Genomic DNA, 13767 nt, shown 5'->3' with positions numbered 1-13767 from the left:
TCCTCCGCCCACCCCCGTCCCCCCCCCTCGCCTCTCCCCGCGCCGGGCGATGCCGCTGCGGGGCTCCCGGGCCGCGGGGCCATGGGGGCGGCTGCTGCTGCTGCTGCCGCCGCCGCCGTTGCTTCTCTTGGCGCTGGCGGCCTGCGCCGCGCGGGCCTCCGAGATCACCTTCGAGCTGCCCGATAACGCCAAGCAGTGCTTCTACGAGGAGATCGCCCAGGGCACCAAGTGCACCCTCGAGTTCCAGGTAGCGGGGCGGCCGGGGCCGGCCTCGCGGGGAAGGGCCGGCCCGGGCCCGGGCGTGCCGCGCTGGCGGCCGCCGGGGAGCGGTGGCCGAGGGGCGGGTGCTGTCGGGGGAGCCGCTCGGCTTCGTTCGTGAACCGCGGGCTGCTGCGAGCAGTTGTCGGGAGAAGCGCCTGGTGGGGGGTGAGCGGCAGCTGGAGCCAGGGCTGGGTTTGCAGCTCGGCTGAGGAAATAGTGCACGCTGCCCCGCGCTCTGCGGGGGGCGCGAGTTTAGCTCAGAGCCGAGAAAGGCACACGAAGTTGCCCCTGAAAACTGGCAGCGTCTTTTACCCTGATCGCTGCCGCGCAGCGTCCCAGCCCAGCGGCGTGGAGAATACCTAAAGAACAGCTGCCCAAGGAGATGCCGTGAAAGCGGTTTCCTTGAGGTTTACGAAGCATTTGCACCATGAGCACGATACAAATGAAGGAGCTAATGCTTCTTATTTTGGAGTATGGCTCAAACTGAGGTCACGTAGCAAACAGTAAGAAAGTCATGGAGTAGGTATGCGGTATCAGCACAGTGTCCCAGGCACATAGCGAGACAGGGAAGAGTCTTACAAAAAATAAAACCTGCGGGCAGCTGACATCTTATTGACGACTATGGTTAACATGCGTGTATTAAGTGAGGCTGCACGGTTTTTTCTTACTTTTCCCAGTTTCTAACAGTTTGAACATGCAGGTCTATCATGATGATAGAGCATGCTGTTCAGCTTCAAGATGTTTTGAGCAAACAGCTCTGACAGTTTTGGTGCCTTTGAGTGTATCAGCAGGGTTGGAACCTTTCAGTCTGTCACTTCAGCTGGTGAAGTCACTGACAGTACAGCAGCAGCATGAGAGAGAAATCATCCTTTGCAATGGGAATCACAGTTACCTTTGGGGGCTTTTGAAGGGGCCGTGTACTTTTATGGTCTGACTTCTCCTGTTGAAGTTCCGTGTTTTTCTCTTTCCTGCCTGCTGTCCCACCTTTAGTATTTTGGGGAATGTTGCTGCCAAATATTGGTCCTTGTTACTCTGTCCTACATGTTCTAGTTCTCAAGATATCTTTTTCCCCTACCCAAATGCTTCTTGTCCCTGCCAGTTACCTTCATAAAGTCTTTTCTGTGCAGTACTTTTCCCCCCTGTTTTGAAGTGGATGTCATTGGAGGTTGCTGGGCAGATAAGCCGGCTGTTGTCGCTTTTGTCGGTGATCAGAACAGGAATAGCTTTCTTAAAAGGAAAGTTTGGCTTTGGCCAGCTGCCAGTAGACCGAAGTGCTGTGTGCATGTCCTTTGGCAGTATGTCTTAAGAGCTGACAGGAGGCTCAAGCAAGCTCTGTGGGAAGGAATCCTAGGGCAACTTTAAAGCTCTGGCAAATCTTTACCATGTGTATGTAAACTGGCCCTTCCAGAGTGTGTGATATAACTGAATGGGAGTGACTTTCATGTAATTGGCAAAAGGCATGGCCCCTGTCAACTTTGAGATCATACTTCAAAAGTGAACCATCATTTCATTACAGAAAATCTTGTTTTTGTTTTTCCTTCCAACCAGGTAAGCATTTCTGTGTGAAAATCCCAACTAGATGCAGACATCCAGAGATCCAGACTTCCAAAAATTTTTTTTTCTTTGTATCCTGTCATCACATTTTTGGAAAAACTATGAAGATGCTGCTTGCCAACTGAATGTTTTTAAAACTTCCTGTTTGCAGAGCAGCTACTGCTCAGATCTCTTGTTATTTCAGTTGTACCATTAATGTTATCATTTTAATAACTTGATACCTAAATAAACTGATGTCAGTTTAAATAACACTATGTGAACCGAAGTGCAGCTACTCAGATACTAAAATTTTTCAGTCATTTCAGCACACATATAAAAGGGACCTGCCTTTAGATATAAGTCTCTTCCTCCTTCAGCATGCTTTATCTTAAAATCAAAAAGTTTGGAGCAAGGATTAAGTGTGAAAGTACTAGCCTAAGAGTCATCAGAACACCAAGTTATGAATACCTAAGCTACTGATTAGTCTTTCTGTAGAGGTGGGATGGCTAGTCTACCCAGCAATATGCTGTAGACCAACAATGATCAAAGCCTGAAAAAAAATGCCCTCAAGACAATCATGAAGATTCAAGTCACTCGTTAGGCATTATCTGGATGTGCTGGTTTTGGGAAGAAATGCTGTGTCTAACTGTGCAGGAGGGAGGCAGCAGACCACCCCACCCTACCCCCCAAACATTGCTCTGTTCACAAGCACACAGGAAGACTAGCCAGGTTGAAATACCTGTTCTACTGGTCGAACACCATTCCTGCAGCCTAAAGCAGCTTGAGCTAATAGGGTGGTTGCACTCTTTTGGCTGAACAGAAAGGAGCTGTTTTACTGCATGTTAGCAATCTCAGGCAGCTGAAATCAGTTCCGTGGAGGACTTGTGCATACAGCAAATGGTTGATTTGTTGCAGTAAAGTCTTTGCTGCCCCATCAAGTTTCATCCACTGTAGCCTTTTATGTTGTACAATTATTTATAACAAACTAACTAAAATTGCTCTCATAAACGGTTTGAAAATATAATTGACATTACATATGCTGAACCTAAAGTATTTTGAATTATGTTCTTTGTGTCTTCCATAAGAAAATAATTTTGCAGACTTGCTTTGAAACATATTCAAATTAATGCATTATATTTTAAAACATTTGTTAAAGCAGAAAATCTTGCAGTGCCACTTGACAAGTCATACTTCTTAGAAGAAATGTATAAATCTCTGTTTTGTTAAAAGGAGAATTTCTTGGGTTTTGTTTTCAGGTGATCACTGGAGGTCATTATGATGTTGACTGTCGGTTGGAAGATCCTGATGGCATTGTATTATACAAAGAGATGAAGAAACAATATGATAGCTTCACGTTTACTGCATCCAGAAACGGAACATACAAATTCTGCTTCAGCAATGAATTCTCTACTTTCACACACAAAACTGTGTACTTTGATTTCCAGGTTGGAGAAGATCCACCACTGTTCCCTAGTGAGAACAGAGTAACTGCACTTACCCAGGTAAGATGCTGTTGTGTTTGACAGCAGCTGTTAGGTGGAGGCAATGTTTTTTTTTTCAAGTTCAGCTGCGTTAGATATTTATATCAGTTTTGAAAATCAACAGATTGGAGCTTTTAAAATAATCTGAATTACTACAGAGAAGCTTTCTATCTGAAGATAAGATTTATAGAACACAAAACAGCTGAGAAGGAATCAGCAAGTGCTTAAGAGAAAATTAGGGTAGTAACTTAAACTCTAGGCCACTTTTTTTTTTTTAAGGGAACCTCCTTTTAATGCCATGTTTGTGTGCCTCTTGAAGTGTGGATTTCACAAACTGTAAATATTGGTGGATCAGGGGTTTAAAAATTTCCAAACTTTGGAGAAACTTTGAGAATTGTTTTTATATTTAAAACCGTAGAGTCTTTTGCGGGGGAGGACTTAAGTTGACCTCTCATGTAACTGCCATTTTTAAAATGGAGAATTCTAGCAAAATAAACAAATGAACAAAATCAACCATATTTAGCTGGCTATTTGTCCTTTATAAGACACTACAAACTGTCAGAGTGTTATTATATTCTCAGGATTTTACAGTTTTGTACTGCCTCTACCCAATCTAAATCCATCAAAACTTCCCTTGGAACACTCGCTTCATGAATTCCCACTAATGTCCTTGCATTATAACCATCACCAAACCTCATTTTAAACAACCATTAAAGAATGCTGGATGTGGTCACTATTTTGCTAGTCTCAACTCAACGGTATAGATACTGGTTCCCAAATGCCAGTCTTACTTGAATTTACCTCACATAAGTCTGCAGTAGCTGAGATCTGTAATGAGTAGGTGACTTGCTGTGACTTCAACTACAGCTCTTACCTCTTTCTTCTTGTCACTCTTCTCCTCTGCTTTATTTTGTATCTGATTCTTCATCCTGTATCTTTCCATCTCTTTTCCTTACTTTAGTCTTCATTCTGTTCAGTCTGCGTGTTCTGTTACATCTGGTTTTCCTTTTGCTATCTTGGCATCAGCAGAGGGATTTTGAGAATGCAGAACACGTGCTTCCTGGGTCCAGCATCTCTGCAGACCCTTGCAGCCTGTGGGAGAAGATTTATAAAAAAACAGTTTGTCACTGGGTTGTAGCTTACACAATGCAAATAAGGTATTTGGGAAAGGGAAAGTTAATTTTCAGAGTACAACACACCTTTGGTAAGAAGGTTCTTGTTGCATTTTTCTTGAGGCTTGTAGGAAGACCAAATCAGGGCAGCCTTTCACAGGGACAGTAAAAGGTAAATCCCTAAAACCAGAGTGACTTTGTGTTTAAATCCCTTCTACAGACTAGGAGAGCTCTGTAATTTATCAGTGAGACCAATGGCAGAACTTAGTTTGGAAAACCTCTTCCTGAATTTTGTTGAGAAGAATATCTTAGACTTGTTCAGACACCTGTCTTAAGTCATCAACTTGAAAGATGGTTAGACACAGATATAAGTAACTGAGAGTGGTCCTATCAGTGTGTTAAATGTTTCCTTTTATAATAGTTCGTGCTGTTTGATCTTCAGGAAATACTAATTTTAAGCCATAAAACAAAAACAAGTTGTGACTAGAAAGAAGGTATTTTGAAGATCTATGATTAATCTCTTGGTGATCAAAACGCAGTGAGTAGTACTGACTTTTACTTACAGAAGATAAATTGAAAGTGGAAGGAGTTAAGTGAAAAATGATCTAGGGCTTAAAAAACTGGTAATACTTTTTTTTTTTTAAATGAAAAATGACAATGAAGTTGAGCAATTTGTTAACCACGTTTTGCGCACTGACTAAGAGAAGGGTCTTCTGCCAAAAGAACATGTTGAGTTTAGTAATGTAGATTTTAGGATATTGTGCAACTTGAGTAAGAATTATGCAACGAAGAATGTCATACTTGTGAAATACAGGAGCATTTAATATATACTATGTGCATCTTAATGCTATAAGCAACTGTTTGTTTTCCTGGTATGTGTGGAATTAACAATGGGGGCATCACTGACATTTCAAAAATCTTTCTAATGTTCATTTTGAACCCAAATATACATGAATTTAAGATTTGTTTAGTCATTCTCAGAGCTCCTTGCTTTTTATTACATCTACAGTTTTACACGCTTCTGCATTTAACAGTCTGTCGCATTCCTTTGTGTAGAGTTTGATCAGTGTAAGTTAAATGTTATGGCATTTACAGTATTTCAGTCTGACAATGGACTGAGTTAATCCTTAGCTTGCAAAGTTACATGAATCCTAATTTTCAATATCAAACCAGAAAACTTTGCAGAAAAGGCATTAGAAGGGTTATTAATTCAGTGGTGTCTATTTGTTTGCTTCTCTAGATGGAGTCTGCATGTGTTTCAATTCATGAAGCTTTGAAGTCTGTCATCGATTATCAGACTCATTTCCGCTTGAGGGAAGCGCAGGGCCGCAGCAGAGCAGAGGATTTAAACACAAGGGTGGCCTACTGGTCAATAGGGGAAGCAATCATTCTTCTTGTCGTTAGTATCGGGCAGGTATTTCTCCTCAAAAGCTTCTTCTCGGATAAAAGATCCACAACAACCCGTGTTGGATCATAACTGGTAGTGGTAATGCTTCAGGTCATTGTGTGTACTCATCTGTAAAAATTAACTGTTCTCCAATTAATTGTAAGTGCAAAGGATCTGAATATATGCAACATTCAAATGTGTCTACCCCATATCGTATATAAAAATCACAAAACAAACCCAAAAAGTTATGAAAGGGAAACAAGATTTGAAATATTTAAAAAATACTTCAGAACTTAAGTGCTTTCCGATTCCTGTATTAAATATCTGGCAGTGACCAGCCTCTTTATTTCTACTGATTGTAATCCAAACTGAGTTTGATTTTTACCAGTAAGATTAGCCATCTGCAGTATAACACTTTAAAATAACCAGTCTAGTGTCTGACATGAGGCAATATATATGAAAATTTGATTTGATTTTTGTTTTCAGGCTGAATGTATTTGATTATAAAACCAAATGTGATGAACTGTAGTGCATTGTTTTGATTTGCTGTTAAAAAAAAATAACCAATGGTACCCCTTGCTTATTTGTAAAATTGTTGCAAGCTTGACACTACATCATGGTGCAAATTCTTCATCAGCCTGGTAAGTCTCCATCTTCAAAGCTTACTAAATTTTATACTTGAGTACGTTTGCTTAAACTTACATTCTTCTATATTAAAATAAATCCATTTCCTCTTTTACAATGTTCATTTTCCTGAAGAAATTGTAAGCTGAGACTACTCAGGAAATCCACTTCCTATATTCAAAAATCCAAATCTCCAAGGTTATTTAAAAAACATGCAATAAAATAGGGAGTCTTGTAACTTTGTCACTGAAGCTGTACAGTTTCTGTACTCGTATATGCTGCTGCTGCTGCTTTTTGGATTTAAGACGAGAAGTAGCTTGGTTTGTTAAGCAGCACAGCACCAGCACTGGATGAGGTTGTATTATGTGTTAGGCACATACAAAGCTTTTTACTAAATTGTTTTCCTATTAAGAGGCCAATTTGATATTGATACTGCATTGCACAAGTGCTGTAAATTTTACTTTCCTGTGTGTGGTGCACTGATACATGATGGCCTTGTGCATCTAATTGCCACTGTTTTTTGCTAGTGGTCAGGAAGTGTTTTAAGTATTTCAGGTTATCTTTTTGGTAGAGTTATAGTTACATTGTTTCCACTGCTCATGTCTTTAATAGCTTATGTACTGTAAAGTCTTGGTTTATTTGGATATGGAAGGTAGTAAATGTATGTACATACAAGTAGTTTGAATTGAGCTGGTCATAATAAGGCTAAACTCTTTCAATTGGCTCTGGAGAAATATGTAGACTGACCAGTTCTTAAGTGCACACAAAATAAACTAAGGTGAAAAATTTTGTTGTATATTGCTGGCTAATTCGAAAGATGCTTCTTAAACAAGTTCTCAGCAAGCAGAGAAAGAATGCTAAACCTCTAATAATTGCCTGTATTTTTTCTAGCAAAAATTTGAAATTGCATGTACAGGTAACGCTTGAGCAGTCTGAAGAATTGATCTGAGATTACTTGATTTTAAAATCTTGTGGTGGCTGAAAAAAATAAAAGTTCACCTGTTGTGAACTGAACGACTGCTCTTTTGGAAACTGAAGAAAAACCTCAAACAGCTCAAAAATTACTTAAAAGGTCATGGGGGTATTAAAGCTTAACATAGGTTAAATTCAGGATTATATGTGATGTTTTTCTGTCCTGTACTGAATTTTAAATATTGCAGTCCCATTTTGGGATGCAAGCTTCCCAGAAACAGACTCAAAAAGATCAGAAAACAAAAAAAATAGTGCTTTCTTATGATACAAATCTGTGCCTGCACACAATATTCTTGATTGTACCTTTATGCTTTATTCTTGTGTTTCAGCAACTAATATTCAGTACTTTTTGTGCTGCGTTGCACACCATAATGAAGCAAGTGGTACATTTTGGGTGCAAGTGTCACATGAAAACATAATTTAATTTTGATAGTGTTCACTGTCGTCATCTGGAGTTTGAATATCACTTGTGTAGCTTTAATCACAACAAAAGCATTTGTTTTAAAGATTGAAACGTGTTTGGTTTTTCTTCCACTGACTTGTTCTGTGTGCTGTCAAAATTGGTAAACAATGGGGTAAAACAGATAATGATTGGCCATCACATACATGTATCTCTATTCTTTCATGTTTGAATGTGTGAAGTGGGACTGTTCAGCTCAATATTACTCCCACTGCAGAGGCTTAGTGGACTTGACTTTTGCATTGAAGTTAGGTATCCAAACCAATCTTCTGATATCCTGCTGCATAATATGCAGCAATAGCTTAAAAATGCCTTTATTTTTGTGTTACTAAAAACATGGCACAAATACACGTTTAAACATAGCTGTATATAGTTTTTAAAATAAGTGACTGAATAGGATATAATAAAACACATGCTAACGCAGTGGGTGAAGAAATGCGTTGTGACTTTTGGTTAAAGCTGCATCTTTTTAATATATGAAAAGAATAGTTTGGTTAAGGGTGTGATACATGAGTAAACACCCTGTGTTAAAGGGGATATAACTGTGTTTTTAATTGCTAAAGGCCCTGGGTTTCAGCTATTCCTTGGATGTTTTATGTTTACAGAACTTCTTCTCATGTCCTTGTCAGTTCTTGTTTTAGTTTGGGGGGAAAAAAAAAAGTTTAGTTTGAATAAGAGAAAAAGCAGACCCTGTGAATATTGTATGGGAAAAATAAAAATTAATATATGAATGTGGTCTAATTGTTTTGTTTGCATGTGGGAGTGGGGAGCATTATTCTTCAAAAAAGCTTTGAATAACGATTTGAGTAGTCAACTTTTATTTTAACACATTACAGTTAATCTGCCCCTGACACTTGATCGTTACTTCTATTGTTGTACATCACGAAGTGTACCAGTTCACTGCTGTTCATAATTGGCTGTGCTTTCAGGTCACTGGAAAAACTCATGTTTCAGCAAGATAGTGTTGTTACTGGCTCTTTGCTCAGCACTTCAGCAGTGCAGGTAGTAATATCCATAAACCTGTTCTTGTTGGAGTGGAATTCAAAGTATATGACTACAGGTGCCAGGAATGACTTAGACATACTGCATCTTCTCACATTGATTCTGTAGATACAAGGTTAATATGGGGTGAGCTAGAAAAGTGCATCCAATTAGTGTTGTCTAATGATGAGATATAAACTTCAAATATGTAGTAACTAAATGTGTGACTTGAGATATTGTATATTCTGTAGCTTCTTGCTGAATCTTGGCACATACCAGTTAAGTTTAAAAAACCAGATAGAGTAGGCATCATTGCTCTGTGTGGCACCTTCCAAAATGGCTTTTTCATGCTGTTTGTGTTTCTCCAGTGTTGGTTGCTGTACATTCAAAATTTTTCAAGAATATTTACAGTACTTGGATTAAAAAAAGCTTTTGTCTAGAAGCATGGGTAAGTTCTCTTTCAGTGATGTGTTATTGTTATGGTCAAGCAGTTGTCTGGGGGTTTTTTTAGGTGCCTGGCACCCAGGATTTGAAAGTAGCTTAAGGTAAGTTGTGGTCTGAAGCACTTTTCCACTGAAAGCTGATCATCTTACAAAAAAAAAAATTAAAAAAATTAGACAAAGTGAAAAGATGAGTCAGCAGATCAGCTGATTTGTATGATGATGAAGGCTTTTATCAAGGAGGAAGTAGAAATGTGCTCTGGACCACTGCAACCCATTTTAAACAGTTTTTTGGACTGCCAGGCTGCCACAGGGCACAACTGCATCAGGGGCACTGCAACCTGGATTTTGTATGACTTATGCAATGGCAAAAACAATTGAAAGAAATATTTAAAGCCCCACCCTGCAGTTCAGCAGGGAGTTACAGTGTAACACATCGGTGTGCAGAAAGCTGGTATACTGCACCAGGTTACTCTAGGACAGGTTCCACACTTGGTATGTGAGTGAAGTTCATCATGTGATAGGGACCCAGTTTCCCAAGTAGTGTGGGGTTTTGCAGCTTATAGTTACATTGTACATCTCTAAAAGAAAGCAAGCTTATTGCATATTATCAAGAACTCAGATTTACATTGTCTAATGCAATTCTGGAATCATTGTTATTGACTTCAGAGGGTTTTGTATGGATTTACCTTCAGGTGCCATCAAAGTGTGTCTCCTAATCATTATTCTTGATGTGCAAATGTTTTGTGCCTTTACCTTCTGCCTAATTGGGCTCTTTACAGGAAGTAGACATAGTCATACTAATGGAGAAATCTACCAGTAAGGGGAGCATCATCTAATGTCAATGATTATTTAAAACTAAGTCTTATCAATCCTCACTACCACTACTGAGTTATTTCCCTCAGCCGCTGAGGTAGTTTCTATGCATTTACTGCTGATGAGTGCTAATTCTGCTTGTCAGTAAGACCATGGACATATTCCTTGAAGTGATTAAAATCTTCCAATGTCACCTGCTTTCTTGTTAAAAACAGATTAAACTCCTGCTTCTGTATAGCTCAGTGGAGGAGCAGTCCTCCAGGGGTGAGATGTAACCAAGAGTTTTAACACAGGCTCTAAATGAGACAGATGCAAAGTCTTTCACACTCCTCCCCTTGACTTCCACAGCTGTCAAATCAGGTTCTAGAAAAGTGAGGTTATGGCGTGCGCATACTGAGGATGCTACTGATCTTGACCGAGTAAGTGTTGTGAGACATGAGGGGAAGCAGTGACTTGACTCAGCTTAGGAAATACTCCAGTTACCTGACAGTAGGTGCTCTCAAAAGGTTCATGATTTGTATTAGAAAGCCCATGTTACAAACCTCAGGGCAAGATCTTATGTAAGCATAACATGGTTTTACTTCGTGATACTTCTAAGCAGATTGATTTGACCCACTCATGCCTTCTCCCCCACCTGCTGACAAAATCCAGGACATCACCAGTGTGCAACAGTGATTTTAAGCAATTTGACTGCCTTGTGTGTCTCTGTTTATGTTTCTTAGCCTTACAGGCTGTTTTGCAGGTGGGCTAACAGGAAAAGGAGTGATATGGGATATGCTGTAGCTAAAGGCCATTGAACAGGACTTCCTAAATATTTTCATGGCCTGTATCTCACCATGAGACACTGTCCAGCTCGGAGTGCAGTGAACGAGACATGATACAGCAGGATGCCATCCCTTCAGCAGCCTGGACTGTTCAGGTACATGTTTAGTAGCTGAATGCATTTTGTTGGTGTGCTCCCACAGGAAGGTTGTCATGATCTGCCAGGCATGTGTGACAGGGCACAGTCAGTGGTCAGCTGCATATATGAGAGGTCTCCACTTGGTGGAGTGTTCCTGGTTTAAGCAAGAGCTTTCTTTTTAGGGATGTGATTGGTTCCTATCTGTGTCTTGGGTATTCTTTCCTAAATTTATGTACACATATTTTCCTGATGCCAAGAACAGCAGATTTGTTTATTCCTTACTGTAAATGAATGTTCTTTCTAAATTACCAAAAAGGAAGTATGTTGACATTTTTGATATGCAGGATATCAAGAACTGAGGAGCAGCATTTTCCTTCTGGAAGAAATCAAACATGAGGGAAAAGGATTTGGGATTGTTAACATATTGATATGAGACAATAATTTTTTTGGCAAGGCACTGCCTTTTGCTCTGGTGTTCGGAGAACACGATACCACTGGGTGTCAAGGAAGAATCTCAACAGGGACAGAAAGAAGGGGGAAAGAGAGACAGAAGACAGAGGGGGAAGAGAAGGAGCAAAAGTGAGGGAGGAAGGGAGGGAAGGACTGAAGAGGGAGGGAAGGACTGAAGAGGGAGGGAAGGAAAGGAGAAAGAGAGGACAGAGGGGACAGAGCAGTGAGAGGAGCCTGTGTGCCAGGTTTGGGAGGTCTGAGGAGTGCCCAGCTTGCTCCCCATGCACAAGAGGTGCTCCCTCTCCTGGGGTGTGGGTGGCCTTTGGTGGCTGCTGCCCCCAGCACCGGTCAGCAGCACAATCTGCAAATAGCAGCTGTAATTCACACCAGAATCCACTCTCTCTAATGCATATTGGCACACCCGTAATGAGGAATTCAGTGAAAATTGCCCCAAGGGAAATTAGAAGAAACATTTGTCAAAGGGTGGATGGAGGTTGGAAGAACAGTAGGCTGCTACGGAAACGTGAAGAATGGAGTGTGGTAACCACCAGGAGGTGCTGTCACCTGTGAAACACTCTGCCTGACATCAAACCAGCCTTTAATCCCACTGATACAAAGCCAGAATGACTCTGCAGCTCTCGGTGTCATTGCTCGTCTTGAACTGATGTAAGATGGTCAGCTGCCCACCAATTCTGCACATCCCTTTCTCTCATAGTCAAAGATACATAAGACATTAAAGGCCTCAGTACCACACCACACTTGCCCTTCTCTAGAACAAAAGCCCCAAACACCTGAAAATTCACAGGGCAGAAAATGAGGCTGTGTTTCATCACTTACACAAATCCCTGGGCCAAGCCCTTAGTGGGTTACACCTTGTTAAGTGGAGTTGTACAGCAAGGGGAACTTCTACCTTCTCGCAAATTCCACCTTCAAAAAAAATCTGCCGGCATTTCAAGATACAATCATGATTTTTGAAAAGCACTGGAAAATAACTTTTTTAGTGAAAGTATGTGATGTGTCAGTCAAAATATTGCAATTTAGTTTTCCTTATAAAGTGTTATTCTTTACAATACACTGGAACAGAGCACATGACAACATGTCTGAAACAACACATTGAAATCAAGTTTTATCTTGCCGGAATTTCCTTTTTGAAAACATCTTCCTACAGATTACTGTACTTGCACATAAGAATAATCAAAAACTGAAATCTCCTCTTAGTTATCCTGTAAAACCCCAGGAGTTGCAAGTTGAGTCTATTGGCAGCCAAAACTCCTACACCCACTGCAGTCAGCAGAAGAGGAAAAGACTTGTGGGTGTCCTGGAAGTCTGTAGCACTCTGTAACATTGGGCCTGGGTTATCTGTTTCCTCTCCATAACATTTTCTCATGACCTTGTGTGCGTGCAGGACTGCTGTAAAATAGGATTGCTTCTGAGCACTTGGCTGGAAGCAGTGAGTTTACTGATACACTTTATTGGACAAGAGTGTGAAGGAAGAAGTACATTGAATGCACCACAATAACGAAATGGGACGAATGGCACATGTCTGCAAGTGTAAATAAATGCACTTCATGAATGCCAAGACAGAGACGCTGCTGCCTACCTTCAGTTTATCTCTGTAGGACTGAACTTTCTATAAATCCTGACACTAGTGCATGACAAAAGAATCCAATTAAATACAAAAACCAAATAGAAATTTTGAAGTTGTGCAAGTCATAGAGGCAATGTTTCATACAGGTAAGGATGATTGATTCAGAGAAGGAGGTGCTAATAAACACATTGGTAATGCACTTGTTTACTAATGCATAAAGAAAAACAATGCCCATGGGTAGCAGGGGCCAGGTTCTGCATTGGAAGGTATTCAGAAATGCTGAAATTGGGATGTCTTGCTGTAACATGAGAATTTCAACAGCCTGAAATCACCGCAGGATCTGTATTTCTTCCTGTCATTTCCATTTACTGACAAATCAAACCCTGCATTGTAGTAAGGAGATACTTTCTTGGTGAACACAAACTGTCACTTGACACTCTTACTGACTTGGGATATTTAGACAGAGAAAGTCCAGAAAAGCTTTTGCTATATTCAAATAGCAATAAAGATAATGATAAACCCCTCCATCTTTGTGATACCCATAGTGCATACTGAGATAGCCCCAATTCCCAATAAGCTTAGACTAAAAGTAGTTCTAAAGTCATAACAAAAACCCCAGGAGGCTGGTGCTAACCTAGTACTCGGGCCATCTGGATGTGCCTCCTCCTCTGTGGGCCCTAATCCCTCAAGGGGATCTACGCTTTTCATGGCACACAGAGACATCTACTTCCACTGAACTCCTAGGAACGTGGCAAGCCAAA

At 40.5% G+C, this 13767-nt stretch overlaps 1 protein-coding gene across 1 annotated transcript; it reads left to right on the top strand.

Moving 5' to 3' along the window:
* TMED7 (transmembrane p24 trafficking protein 7) lies at positions 1-8561 on the top strand. The gene is made up of 3 exons (XM_052777904.1): positions 1-247; positions 3051-3296; positions 5628-8561. The coding sequence occupies exons 1-3, from the start codon at positions 50-52 to the stop codon at positions 5862-5864; spliced, it is 681 nt and encodes a 226-aa protein (XP_052633864.1). The 5' UTR covers positions 1-49; the 3' UTR covers positions 5865-8561.
* The last annotated feature ends 5206 nt before the right edge of the window (positions 8562-13767 follow it).

Source organism: Harpia harpyja, chromosome Z (assembly GCF_026419915.1).
Source record: "Harpia harpyja isolate bHarHar1 chromosome Z, bHarHar1 primary haplotype, whole genome shotgun sequence".
NCBI classification, from domain to species: domain Eukaryota; kingdom Metazoa; phylum Chordata; class Aves; order Accipitriformes; family Accipitridae; genus Harpia; species Harpia harpyja.
Note: the sequence above shows the minus strand (reverse complement) of the source record. Positions and strands in the feature narration are given on the sequence as shown.

Coding starts and splice junctions, on each gene's coding strand:
- TMED7 (XM_052777904.1), top strand. CDS start 50: ATGCCGCTGCGGGGCTCCCGGGCCGCGGGGCCATGGGGGCGGCTGCTG. Junction 248..3,050: donor AGTGCACCCTCGAGTTCCAG/GTAGCGGGGCGG, acceptor TTTTGTTTTCAG/GTGATCACTGGAGGTCATTA. Junction 3,297..5,627: donor GAGTAACTGCACTTACCCAG/GTAAGATGCTGT, acceptor TTGCTTCTCTAG/ATGGAGTCTGCATGTGTTTC.